The following is a 13,673-nucleotide window of genomic DNA, read 5'->3' as shown; positions in this document are numbered from 1 at the left end:
CCAAAGCAGATGGCAATGATTCTAGTACTAATACTACATTAAAATGCTATGACAATAAAACAAAAGAGCAAAATGACAGTGAAAGGGAAAAAAGAAAAACAACTTTTTCTGTGCAAACAGACCCAATTATCTCCCTTTTGCCTGGGATTGAAACTATTAATTTAATTTTCATCCCAAGGAAAATTATGCAAGCGATCAAATAAGCCAATCCAAAAATTCTTTATATTTGTGGTTTATAAAAACATCACAAAGTTCTCTCATGCGACCATAGACAAAGCATTCCTTTGTTCCTATTTTTTTTTTTATTTCATTTACTTGTTTTTTGGTATGCCGTCAAACAACAAAAACAGCAAAGCAAGCAAGAAGTATTTTGGTTTGTTTGTTGGTTTGGGTTTTGTTTTTCTTTTCTGCACCTTAAGAAATGCTACATCGACCCTTAAAATGCCCTACCCTTTTATTATGTTCTGTTTGAATGAGTGACAGAGAGCAAACGAAGACCAAATGAGCAGGTTAAAAGGCAGGCTCCACGATCTCAGTACCTTATCACTATGGCTATGCTCCTCGTTAAGGGTTGTGCTACTACAGGTATCTACCCCAGAGTCCTTAATCTGAGGCTCAGACCATTCCAAGTCCTCTTCCAAAGAGTGGCCACCAAAGTACATCATTTTCTTTTGTCTCTCAGACCTGGTGTTAGAGTCCGACAAAACTGCCTGCTCACTAGTTTTTCTTTTTCCCTTTTGACTGTCCCCTACAGGTGTGGGATAAAAATAAAAAAATAAAAATAAAAAAAAAGGTACAAAAAGAAAACATGCAAAGGTGTAAATAAAAAAGGAAAAGTGAAATGAAAAACGAAAATCAAAAAGTAAGGCTCCACATGTCTCACCAAAGACATTGGGGATGCCTCACTGCTATGCCAAGACGTATGGTCCAACCAGTTGTAATCCATGTCTCCTGTGAGAGTCAGACAAAGAGTGCAGTAAAGGAGACAGTGAAAGAAAGGACAGACAAAGACATTATAAACATTTTAAACTATGTGATCCTGTCTGGTTTCAAGAACTTTGTCTGCAGTACTCACTATATATACCAAGAGAAAGCTAAGAATCCAAATAAGTAAAATTTATAGAATGCAGAATATAAATGGATCCTACAGAGCAAAAGTTCTGCAAGAAGAGAAAAGGCTAATAATAAACAGGAATAGAAATGAAAAAATTATATATTCCGAAAAAGAAAAATACTAGCCACTGTGTTTGTTATTCATGCTATTTTTTTCCATGCTGGCCTACAGACATGAGTTTGTTCTCCAAAGATTAAGGAACATTTTAAAAATTAAACAGTGGTTTGCCAATAACCACTATAACAAAAAAAAAAAAAAAACCCAAGTAATAAAATGGTGTTCCTAGAATGTAGTATGATATTCTTTATAATGCTAAAATCTCCCCCCAAATCAGGGTGGTTTATAAAAGAATTGATTACACAAAAGATTAATTTTGTATGAAAATGACAAAACAGAGTCACTCAATTTCTACTAGTAAAAACAAACTTTACTTAATTATCATGAATTACTTAGAATTACTTTGAAATCATTTTTCAATATTTTTGCAGAAATTACATTCTCATAAAGTAAATTTTCTTTTAAAATAATTTTGTCAGACAATGTATGTAAATTGGCAACTGAAGATGAATGTCCATTTCCCAAATTTATGTGCTCCTTATTTGCCTTACATTAAAAAAAAACTCTTTTTACTCTATATGTGTGCATATATCTTTTTTAAGCTCTAGTCATATCTTCTATTTAAAAATATTTACTAAATACTTTCCATTTGCTATGTATTGTGCTAAGCTCTAGCATAAGGAGTAAAATAATGAGACATAGAACACAGTGAAAATAAACACAATAAATAAATAATGAGTGTCATACAGGAGAGTACACCAAGAGAGAGTACAATAAGTGCAAAGGGCAGAACTCTCAAAACACCATGAAAGAGCATAATAAAATCTATTGTAGATTTTGAGGTCGGCAAACACCTCTAAAAGAAATGATCCCAGAAATGAGAAATGAAATACATGGCCCGAAAGACAAGTAAGGAGATAGGTAGATAGAAAATGAAGAAAAGAACATTCCAGAAAGAAGCAAACAACAGGGTACTGTAGAGGAACTGATGGAACTCCAGTGTGTCTGAACCAAAAAGAACATTAAATGAGATGAGGCAGCACAAACCAGCTTAGAGAGGACTTTTTATGCTATATCAAATATTATGGATTTCATTCACTGAAGGATTTTTTAAGCAAGATGGTGACATGAACTGATTTACATTTTAAAAAGATGCATCTAAGTACTAACTACAGATTAGGTTGGAAGACACCAAGGATAATAGGCATTTGCAATAATCCATACGACAGGTAATTATGGCTTGAACAAAGGTGACAGTAACAGATCAGAAAAAAGAGAATTGAGAAATGTTTTCGAAGTAGAAATAAGAGTATTATGAAAGACTGAAGAGGGGCTTCTTGCTGGCTCAGTCACAGGAGTGTGCAACTCTTGATCTCAGGATCATGAGTTTGAGCCCCATGTTGGGTATAGAGATTACTTTAAAAAAAAAAAAACATTAAGAAAGACTGAGAGTCAAGGGTAGCTCCCAGGTTTCTAGCATTAACAACTGAATGGAAGGAAAGACTATTTATGAGATGGAGAAAGCTGGAGGAAGAGAGCTTTTTATTAGGAAGGGGTAGGAAGGAATTACTCTATTTCATAGAATCTAAGATGTCATTGACTATAGAATTCACAGACATTATAATGATAAAATATGCCTCTTAGAATTTATTAAATATAGTGACTGATTTTGGATGTATTATTCAAAATATCTCTAAGTTATATAAGTGGGCATATAAAAAATCAATTTGTTCAGCTATAACAAAGAAAGGTCTGAGTTACAGACATAAATTGGGAATTACTAACACACAGCTAGGACTAAGTAGATCATTTAGAAACAAAATGTAAAGTAAGATATGAATAGGAACCTAATTGAATTCTAACATTTAAACTTTGGTTTGAGAAAAAGGCTGAGAAGGAGCATGCCAGAAAGAAAAGAAGGAGGGTGGGAGGTGGGGGTTCTCCAAGCTGAACAGAAGAGTTCCCTCAGCAGGAGGAGAAAGTAACTATGGTGAATGATTTCTGTACAGTAGGTAAGATAGGGAACTAAAAAGTGTGCATTTATCAAGCAACATGAAGATCAGGAAGGATGTTAAAAGAAAGCACTTCAAATAGAATAATGAAAACTAAAATCTGTTGAAGTAACTAAAGAATCAAAGGGAGACGAGGAAGTAGAAAAATTGTAGATAAATGGTTCACAATCTGAAATCCCCTAAGTAGCATAATAAACACCACCTCAGAATTTGTTAGAAGTGCAAACTTTTAGGCACCAGCTGAGACTTAATCAGAAATTCTGTAGATAAGGCCTAGCAATCTGTTTTTCAGCAACCTACCAGGTGATTAGGATCTCAATAATGTCTGAGAACCACTGGAGATAATTCTCTTAAGAAGTTTATTTGTGAGGGATGATGAAATTGTAATATCTAATATACCCAAAATTCACTTTATAGGGGAAAAATATTCTTTAATCTAAAAAAAACAGAGATCTTTTCATGGCATAATCCTTCATGGTGCAAATTGACAATTAAAATTTTATGGCTACCCAAAAAGTTAAAAGTATTTGTATCCCAGAAAACCCTTTGAAAATACAATATTGCTCCATACAAAAGCACTGATAAATCTCCAAACAGAATTAAATAAAGTGTGGAACCCTAAATGAAAATTCTTGGCTGGTTTATGTGAAGGTGTGAGAACCCAGCTCACAATCTCTCTTTCTCCCAATGCCAATAACCTATCAAAAAAAGCAGAAATTAAGTTCTTTCCTTAGTAAATAAAGGACAAGCTGTTTAGCCATTTGAGGCCAAAAAATATTTGGCTGACAAAAAAAAATGTCATAAATGATAGGTAGCAGCCAGTAAACATTTGTTAAATGAGTAAAAATTAGAATTACTTATGAATTAAATACAATAATCAACATAAATCATACACAAAATAGTCCTCAACTACTAGGTCTATCAGTATTTAGATAATTTTATCACTTAATCTTATTTTGAATAGCCTCAAAGGGCAGAACTCAGAACATTCTTCCTTTAGTAGCATTTCAAAAATGTATTGCTAAGCTTTCCAGTTCCAGAATAAGAAACAGAAGACACAGAAAGAACCTAATGGAAATTTTAGAACTGAAAAATAACAAATTTAAAAAGCAAACTGATGAGCTCAACTGCAGAATGCAGAAAAGAGGGGAACAACTCAATGAACTTGAAAATAGAATATAAATCACCCAATCTGAAAAATATAAAGTAGACAAATAAAATTAATTAAAAATAAAAAAATAAGTGAAGCCTCAGGATCTTGAGAGATTATAACAAAAGATCTAAGATTAATGTCATTGTAGTCCAGAAGGAGAAGAAAAAGAAACTAAAGCTGGAAAAGTATTTAAAGAAACAGTGACTGAAAATTTCCCAAATTTGTAAAACGTATAAGCTGAGTCTGATTCCAAAAACTACAAAACCCCCCAAACCAGAAACACTCAAAGAAATCTGTTGCAAGGCACACTGTCATCAAACTAAAAACTGAAGACAAACTGTCTTGAAAGTAGCAAGAGAAAAACACCACCTTACCTAAAGAGGGAAAACAATTCAAATAACAGTAGATTTCTGATCAGAAACCTTGGAGGCCAGAAGAAAATGGAATGATATTTTTAATTGCTGAAAGAAAAGAATGTCAACCCTCATTCTAAACACAGTAAAGCTTATCTCAGAAATGACAGAAAAATAAAGAAATTCTCAGACAAAAGAAAACTAAGAGAATTTGTCACCAGCCAACCTACCCTGAAGGAATGACTAAAGAAAGTTCTGGAAACAAAAATAACAAAAAAAGAGGGAACCTGGAAATACTGAGAAGGAATAAAGAACATAGTAAGCAAAAATATGGCTTAATGCAATAGACTTTCCTTTTCCTCTTGAGCTTTCTAAATTACGTCTGTTGTTTGAAGCAAAAAATATACGTTGCTTTTTGACATATATAGAAGAAATATTTAACAAAACCACATGAGAAACAGGAAAAGGCAAAGGAACTTAAAGTGTGTAAGGTTTCTACACTGCACTGTAGTAAAATGTAAAACCGGTAGGATGTGATGTTGTGCATATGTAATATATACCTAGAGCACTCCCTTAAAACACCAAAAACAAAAAAAAAATTTGCGAAGAAATATACTAAAAAAACATTACAGATGAATCAAAATGCAATGCTTAAAAAGATGTTCAACTAACCCACTGGAAGGCAAGAAAAAGAAAACAGAGAAATAAAAATCAGAGGGAACAGAATACAAAAAAGAAAATGGCAAACAACAAAAAAAATGGAGACCAATATCCCTCATGAACACATAAATACTTAACAAAATATTACTCAGCAAAACCAAATAGAATCAGCAATATATAAAAAGTATTATACACTCTGACCAAATGAAGTTTATTGCTGGAATGCAAGGCTGGTTGAATATTGAAAATCAATGCATCTTATCATGTTCATAAACTAAATGAGAAAAATCACATGATCTTATTCATTAATGGAGGAAAAAATTCATGATTTAAAAAAAAACCTTTCAAAAAACAAGGAATACAAGAGAATATGCTCAAATAAATAATCAACTGAAAACCTACAGCTAAGATCACATTTAATGGTAAAAGACTAGATTCTCTATATGAAGAGAAATTTCACCAAAATAAAATCTTTATTTTTAATAGCTAAAAAGTGGAAACAACCAAAATATCTTTCAATAAGCAAATGACCAAACAAACTGTGGTATATCCATACCATTGAATACTACTCAGTAATAAAAAAGGAAAAACTATTTATACATACAACAGAGATGGACCTCAAGGGCAATATGCAGAATGGGAAAAAAAGTCACAAAATGTTACATACCATATGATTTCATTCATACAATATTCTCTAAATGATAAAATTATAGAGATGAAAAATAAATCAGTGGTTAGCAGAGGTTAGGGATGAGTAGAGGGAAGAAGAAAATGTTACTATAAAGGGTTAGTGTAACAATGATCTTTGTGGTGATATAGAAGTTCTGTATCTTTATAATAGCAGGCGTTTATAAATCCATATATGTGACGTCATAAAACTATATAAACTATATAAATTGATGCCAATTTCCTGGTTTGATATTGTGCTATAAATATACAAGATGTAATCACTGAAGGAAACCAGGAAAAGGGCACACAGGATCTCTGTCTACTATCTTTGCAATTTTTCCCAATTCAAAAAAAAAGGCTGGAATACCACTTTTTAGCATGATGTAGGAAAGATCGGTGCTTCTGTTAGGAAGTTACACACAAAAAAAAGCACACTAAATTTTATGTAACTCTGATATTTAATGATTCTATTACTGTAAGTTAAACGTACTCAAATATGAAGCCTGATTAAAAATAGTAATCAAAGGCTCATGTCTTAGGCTAAGATTTTCTGCTTCACTTACCTCTACTGTAAAACACAAACCAGTCCTACAGTGCATATGTTTGTGTGTATGTGTGTTGTGTGTTAAATATGCAGAGAAAAAAATTTGGATATTCTATTGATTACATTTTTTCTAAGTCACTAACGAATGCAGGCATTTATTAACTGTTTATGTCATTGTTTTAGTTACTTCAAGTTAACAGAGGTTTTACAATTAAATCACATTATTATATGAAAGCATTCTTCAATATCCTCATTTTTAACCAAATTTTAAGGACACAGCATGTGGTGACAGAAAGAGTTTTATAGCTAGAGCCAGAAAGCCTACATTAAAGTATATGTTTCACTCCTTACTAATTTTAGGACTCAGGCAAGTCAAGTAATACATTAGGCCCTCATTTCCTCATCTATATAAAAAGAGATTAATTGTGATATCTAACAGATTGTTGAGAGGTTTAAATACGATTCTGGTGATGAAAGTTCTTTGCAAATTGTAGAGGCATCCCCATTTGATGATATCATCATTTTCATCACCATTAAAATGAAATAAACTTTCATTCTAAAACAGAGAAAATTCATCTACAATCTTTTCTTTTTCTTCTCATTTCTCTCCTTGATATTTTGCCCTCCTCTTCAACTTGTCAAAGGCTATATATGTTAGCATTTCCCAACAAGGAACACTAATTCTGCAAAATGTTAATAGGTCGAGTAATATAAAGGTCTTCTAGTCAAATAAATCTAGAAAACTCTAGATTAAATGTAATTAAATAGATTTCTTAAGTGAAGGATTTTTCATACAGTAATAACAATATGCTCCTTTACATGAATTATATAATATACAGTTTCCACAAACCTAATTGAAACACTAATCTTTCTAATGGAACAAGTGTTTCAGGAGCTATATTTTGAGACATAATGCTGAAACCTTCCTGGAGGGTGATTTTTCTTCATAAGGTAGCCATTAAAACTGATAATAAAGCATAAGTATTTCCTCCCCTAAAAAAAATGTTCAGTTCAGTATTAAAGGAGACTCAAAGTTAAAAAAAAAAAAAAGTTATATAGACTGAATATTCTCTAAGGCAATGGTTTTCCAACTATGTTCCATGGAGTTGCTTCAGAAACAACTGTTAGGGTGAATGTGGAAAACTGATTCTAAGGTATTGCCCCATTATCCCCACCTTGTGGTGTTCATGCTTTTCCTCCTAATCAAGATGGTGAGATGACAAGGTGATGGAATATCACTCCCATGATATCATTAGCAAGACTATATAGCCAGTCAATTTGTTCTAGAGATGATCTTTGCTAGCTTGATGAAGTAAGCAGCCATGATGAGAGGCCTATGTGTCAAGGAACAGCAGGCTGTCTTTAGGAACTATGGGTATCATCTAGGCACAAGAAAATGTATTCTGCCGACAATCTCACTGAACTTGGAACCAGATTCTTCCTCAGTTGAGCCTACAGATAAGAACACAGCCCAGGGGATCCCTGGGTGGCGCAGCGGTTTGGCGCCTGCCTTTGGCCCGGGGCGCGATCCTGGAGACCCGGGATCGAATCCCACATCGGGCTCCCGGTGCATGGAGCCTGCTTCTCCCTCTGCCTGTGTCTGCCTCTCTCTCTCTCACTGTGTGCCTATCATAAAATAAAAATAATAAAAAAAAAAAAAAAAAAAAAAAGAACACAGCCCAGCCAACACCCTTGTAGCTTTCAGACTCTAAGCAGGGTGCACAGCTAAGCCGTGCTGAGACTCCTGAATAATAGAAATTGTGAGATAATAAATGCATGTTGTTTTAAACCACTAGGTTTATGGTAATTTGTTCCTAATACATTGCCATCTTCTGAAGCAGTGAATTTTAAAGATATGAACCAAAACATAAAAGTCAATAGATCTAAAGGGCCAGATAGATTCTTTGGACCTAGTCTCAACTTCCAAAGCAAAACCAAGGCTACTCAAAATACATTAACACTTTAAATAGGAAGATAAAACATTATTCATAATTAGCTCGTTTTTTTTTTTTAATCTTGCTCCTTTGGTGTTATCAATATATTCTTCTTCAATAACATGCAATTGATTAAAATCACATTGTTAAAGAAGAATATATTGATAATACAATGATTGTATATATTATATCCATCAGAATTCTTTTTAATTATGACACAGTATAAAACTGTTCTAGGTTCTATGGATACAAATAGGACCAAGAAACTCACATTCTAAAAAGATAGGTAAAATATATAAAACAGCATAACAATTTTTAACATACCTTACTATAATATACATCCATTATATTCTATTTTATTTCATCTAAGTTGCTGTCATTTATAATATATACCATTATTTCATGTATTACTAAAAAAATGCTGCCATTAAACAATGATAAACATGTAATGGTAAGAATTATCTCTATTTCTAAGATGTTATATTGTGGAAAAATTTGCTTCTTAGAATCAAAATTGTGGCAATTCATGAAAAAATTATCAATTATTCAGAAAACAGAGAGATTAATACTTAGGCAATGGAGATATAGGTGATATTTAAACTGTATCTTGACAGAGACAGTAAATTTTTACTTACTAGAGGCCTTTCTTTTTTTTTAAAGATTTTATTTATTTATTCATGAGAGACACACAGAGAGAGGCAGAGACACAGGCAGAGGGAAAAGCAGGCCCCCTGTGGGAAGCCCCATTCGGGATTTGATCCCAGGACCCCAAGACCCCAGGATCCCAGGACCCCAGGATCACAACCTGAGCAGAAGGCAGATGCTCAACCACTGAGCCACCCAGGTGCCCGAGGCTTTTATTTTCTTAATGGAAAATAAAATGTACAACCTTGGCAAAGAAAGGAGAATATATCAAACTATTGCTGCCAATATGAACATATATAATATGTTTGGGAAATGGTAAATAGTAGAATTTTAGCAAATAATCTTTCCCTCAACCTGTAATTGGATATTATGTCATGATCTGCATTAGTAGTTCAACCACTATTAAAACACAGTTGTAAACTGTCACGAGTAATGCTAACTAGTGGTAAAATAATGTAGTTTACAAGTTATTTAATTTTTTAACAAAAGTAAATTCGAAGTAGAATTAATTCAAATTTGCATCTGTGCTAATGTCAATCTCAATTTCTTTAATGAAAAGAAAGGAGAGGATTAAAGCTATACAAGATATTAGAAATTATCCATATCTCTAGGAAAGGACTACGATCTGAGTGTGAATTATGTTTCATACTGGAAACAATGTATGGGAATTGTTGATCGTTATTATCAACTCAGGTAACTAATTTCATCAGATGTGAGATAATATTGATTGTTTTATGTATTAAGAGAACAATAAAATGGTAGTGTAAAAGGACAGCGTGGTTTCCTCCTGACATTGTCTTGGAACATGTGCTCTGGGTTTGTGAACTCATAAGTCTATTTCATTGAGGATGCCATGCTAGAGTGATCACATGGAGAGAGAAATACCTGAAGAGGCTCAGCTGTTCCACCACCGCTCCCTACAACTCCACCTCCAACTCCCACTGAGGTCCCAGACAAGGAAGAACAGAGACAAGCAGTCCCAGAGAAGCCCTGTTCAAATTCTTGACCCATAGATACCATAAACATATTAAATGGTTGTTTTACACAACTAAATTTTGGTGTTATTTGTAGTAACTGGAATACACACTCTACATGATTATCTTATTTAATCCTCACAATAACTATTTAAACTAGATAATAGTGGGACCCCTGGATAGCTTAGCAGTTGAGTGCCTGCCTTGGGTGCAGGGTGTGATCTCCATCCAGAGATGGAGTCCCGCATCAAGCTCCCGACAAGGAGCCTGCTTCTCCCTCTGTCTATGTCTCTGCTTCTCTCTCTGTGTCTCTCATGATTAAATAAAATCTTAAAAAAAAAAAAAACAACTAGATAACAGTGTTATATTTTGCAGGTGAGAAAAGTACAATTGAGAAGCTCAAATAATTTGCCCAAGATCACATTATTAGAATATAATAGAGCTAGATTTAAAAATCCATGTAGTCTATCTTGAAAATTCACATTCTTAATCCTGTGCTAAAAATATATTCTATAGAATCATTATCCTACAGATTTGACCCTATTCAGTAACTCAAAGGTCACATAATCCAAATGAGCCTCTAATTATGCTTCATATTAAAAATAACTCTTGATTAAGTAATTACTTAGCAATGGATTTTAAAGAATTTTAAGGGGCTACCTAAAAGTGGCTAAAAATAAAATTAATCCAACACAAGTAAGCAAGAATAAAAAATATTTAAAAATCCATGATTGGAATTTTATTACGTATTGCTCTTGTCATTTGGGATATATTAATTTAATCTGAGCTGAGATAATCTGAATCTCTCACAATCAGGAAAGTAGGTTTACAAGAACATGCTTTCCTAACTATAAGTGAAGTCTACTTACTTATTGTTTCCCCATTATGGGTTTTTTTTTGGGGGGGGTTAAGATTTTATTTATTTACTTGGGAAAGAGCAAGAGCGAGACAACACACAGAGGGAGGGGAAGAAGCAAACTCCTCCCCACTGAGCAGAAGCCCCATCTGGGGCTTGAGCCGAGGACCTGGGATCATGACCTGAGCCAAAGACAGACACTTAACTGACTGAGCCACCCAGGCTCCCCTTCGTGTTGTTTTTATAAATAGTTCAAACTTTATGTTTTTTCCCTAATAGTTCTTTCATTTGTTTTATTTGATATCAGGTAGCACACTCTGAGCTTTAGAACCAAAGCAAAATAATTTTTTAAGCTAACATATAAATGACATAAATCATACAGTGTTGAAGCAAAAAGAAATCATAAAAACATTGTTTCATTCATTCACTCACTCATTGTTCCATATAGTCATCCATTTATTAAAAAAATATCTGTTAAGAGCCTACCAGGTGCCAGGCCTCAGGCTAATTTCTGGGATACAAAAGAAAGAACATAGGCAAGATCTCTACCTTCAAGGAGGTTACACACAGTCTAACAGGAAAACAAAATAAAACAATTAAGAAGCTCATTCTCTATAGTATCCTAATTTAAATAACTCTTCTAACGTACTGATACCTACAAACCATATATGCCACCCAAGTTTCTTTTTTTAATTTTCCCTTAGCTCTTTTAAGTACCCCCTTGCTTCCTCTGCCCCAACTCCCATACACAATTTATTTTTTTATTTTTATTTTTTATAAAGATTTTATTTATTTATTCATGAGAGACACAGAGAGAGAGAGAGGCAGAGGGAGAAGCAGGCTCCATGCAGGGAGCCCGACGTGGGACTCGATCCCGGGTCTCCAGGATCACACCCTGGGCCAAAGGCAGTGCCAAACCGCTGAGCCACCCGGGCTGCCCCCATACACAATTTAAATCCCATTTGCACATACATGCCAATATTTTAAACTCCTTTGCCTCCTTTCTGGTTCTCCTTTCTGGTACTCACCTGGCAAACCAAAACACTCATTCAATTCAGTTTGCCATTTACTCCATGCTGTAGTCTAAATGTTTGTGTCCCTGTGACCCTCTCCCCCAAATTCGTATGTTGATATCCTAACCCCCAAGGTAATGCTATTAGGAGGTGGGGCTTTTGGGGGTGTCTGAGTCATGAGGGTGGAGTCACCATGACTGGGATTGGTGCCCTTAAAACAGAGACCCCAGAGAACTAGCTTGCTCCCTTCTGCCACATGAGGATACAACAAGTATGGGACTGGAAGAAGTTGCACCTAACCATCCTGGCACCGCATCTCAGACTTCCAGCCTCTAGAACTGTGAGAAATAAATTTCTATTGTTTATAAACTATCCAGACTATGGTATTTTCTTATAGCAGCACAAATGGACTAAGACATCCATGTTTTGACCTGGGTAGCTGAATATATCTAGTGAAAAAACACAAAACCACACAAACTCATCTCCCTGAAAATCTATAACCACTAATGCCAGGTCAGTTTATATTTCTTTCACCCAATAGTACTACATTTCCTTCGTTTATTGTCTTTTCCACTCTCCCAGATAAGAATTTACATTTTCCCTATCCATACAACTTTAGCCAATTCCCCCAATCCTGATTCACAGATAATGGCTCTGCTACCTTTCCCACTTGCAGAAAAAAGAAATAATCAAACAAGACATTCCACACTTAAAGAACCAATCATAGTTCAACGTACATACACCTGCTTTCATATAGTCTGCCTTCCTTTCTGTTATTATGAACAAACTGTCCTTGCTCCTTGCTCCTACAGCAAGTCATCCCATCCACTAGTGTACTAAATCCCATCTTCTTTCATTACATAAAGATAAAGATCTAATAATTGTCTTTTCTTTCTCCTGCATCATCAAATTTTCCCTATGTAATCACCCCCATCAGAACATTGTCTCCCATCTTAAAAAAAATTCCTCACTCTGTAGCTACCACTTTTTCTCACTGTTGTTGTTCCTCTATACAGCAAAACTCCCCCAAAAGAGCTATCTATACTCACCACTTCCAACTCCCTCCTTCCCATATTTTTCTTTCTTTTTTTAAAAAATTATTTTATTTATTTATGCATGAGAGACACAGAGAGAGAGAGAGGCAGAAACATAGGCAGAGGGAGAAGCAGGCTCCATGTAGGGTGCCTGATGAGGGACTCGACCTCTGGACTCCAGGACCACAACCTGGGCTGAAGGCAGGCGCTAACCACTGAACCACCCAGGTGTCCCTTTCCATATTTTTCTTGAGCCCACTTCAGACTTCCAAACCCACCACTCCACTGAAAGTGCAAGGTCTGCTTCTGCATTGCTAAATCTAGTGGTTAATGATCAGTCTTTGACTCCTAAGCAACAACTGACATTATCAATAATTCTTGGAATACTTTTTTCAGTTGGATCCTAGGACATCACATTCCTCCTGGTTTTCCTTCTACTTCATTGATCAGTTACTCTTAATTTTCTTTTGCTGATTTTTCCTCATTCCCTTCTAGTTGTGGGAGTATTCCAGGAGTTTAATCCTGGGAACTCCTTTTTCCTAGAAATATACTGTCAGTAGTCTTTTCCAGTCACATTGGCTTTAATTATCATACATATATTTGAGACACGGAAACTAAAGGGGCACCACGAAAAACTTATTTTCCACTCCTTTCC

General features: G+C 34.7%; 1 protein-coding gene and 1 long non-coding RNA gene across 50 annotated transcripts in view; one reads left to right on the top strand and one right to left on the bottom strand.

The window, feature by feature from the left end:
- RIMS2 (regulating synaptic membrane exocytosis 2) overlaps positions 1-13,673 on the bottom strand; it is a 580,920-nt gene that overhangs the window by 300,946 nt on the left and 266,301 nt on the right. For 25 of the 49 annotated variants that reach the window (XM_049093308.1, XM_049093313.1, XM_049093310.1 and 22 more), the window contains one exon: positions 540-748. In XM_049093308.1, coding sequence (XP_048949265.1) covers positions 540-748 — 209 coding nt within the window. Of the gene's footprint in view, positions 1-539; positions 749-883; positions 952-13,673 lie in introns of all 49 variants that reach the window. The other 24 variants (XM_049093320.1, XM_049093321.1, XM_049093336.1 and 21 more) reach the window with 1 other exon arrangement.
- LOC112661995 (uncharacterized) overlaps positions 1-13,673 on the top strand; it is a 94,050-nt gene that overhangs the window by 75,288 nt on the left and 5,089 nt on the right. The gene's annotated exons all lie outside the window — the stretch shown is intronic.

Source organism: Canis lupus, chromosome 13, assembly GCF_003254725.2.
Source record: "Canis lupus dingo isolate Sandy chromosome 13, ASM325472v2, whole genome shotgun sequence".
Taxonomy (NCBI): domain Eukaryota; kingdom Metazoa; phylum Chordata; class Mammalia; order Carnivora; family Canidae; genus Canis; species Canis lupus.
Note: the sequence above shows the minus strand (reverse complement) of the source record. Positions and strands in the feature narration are given on the sequence as shown.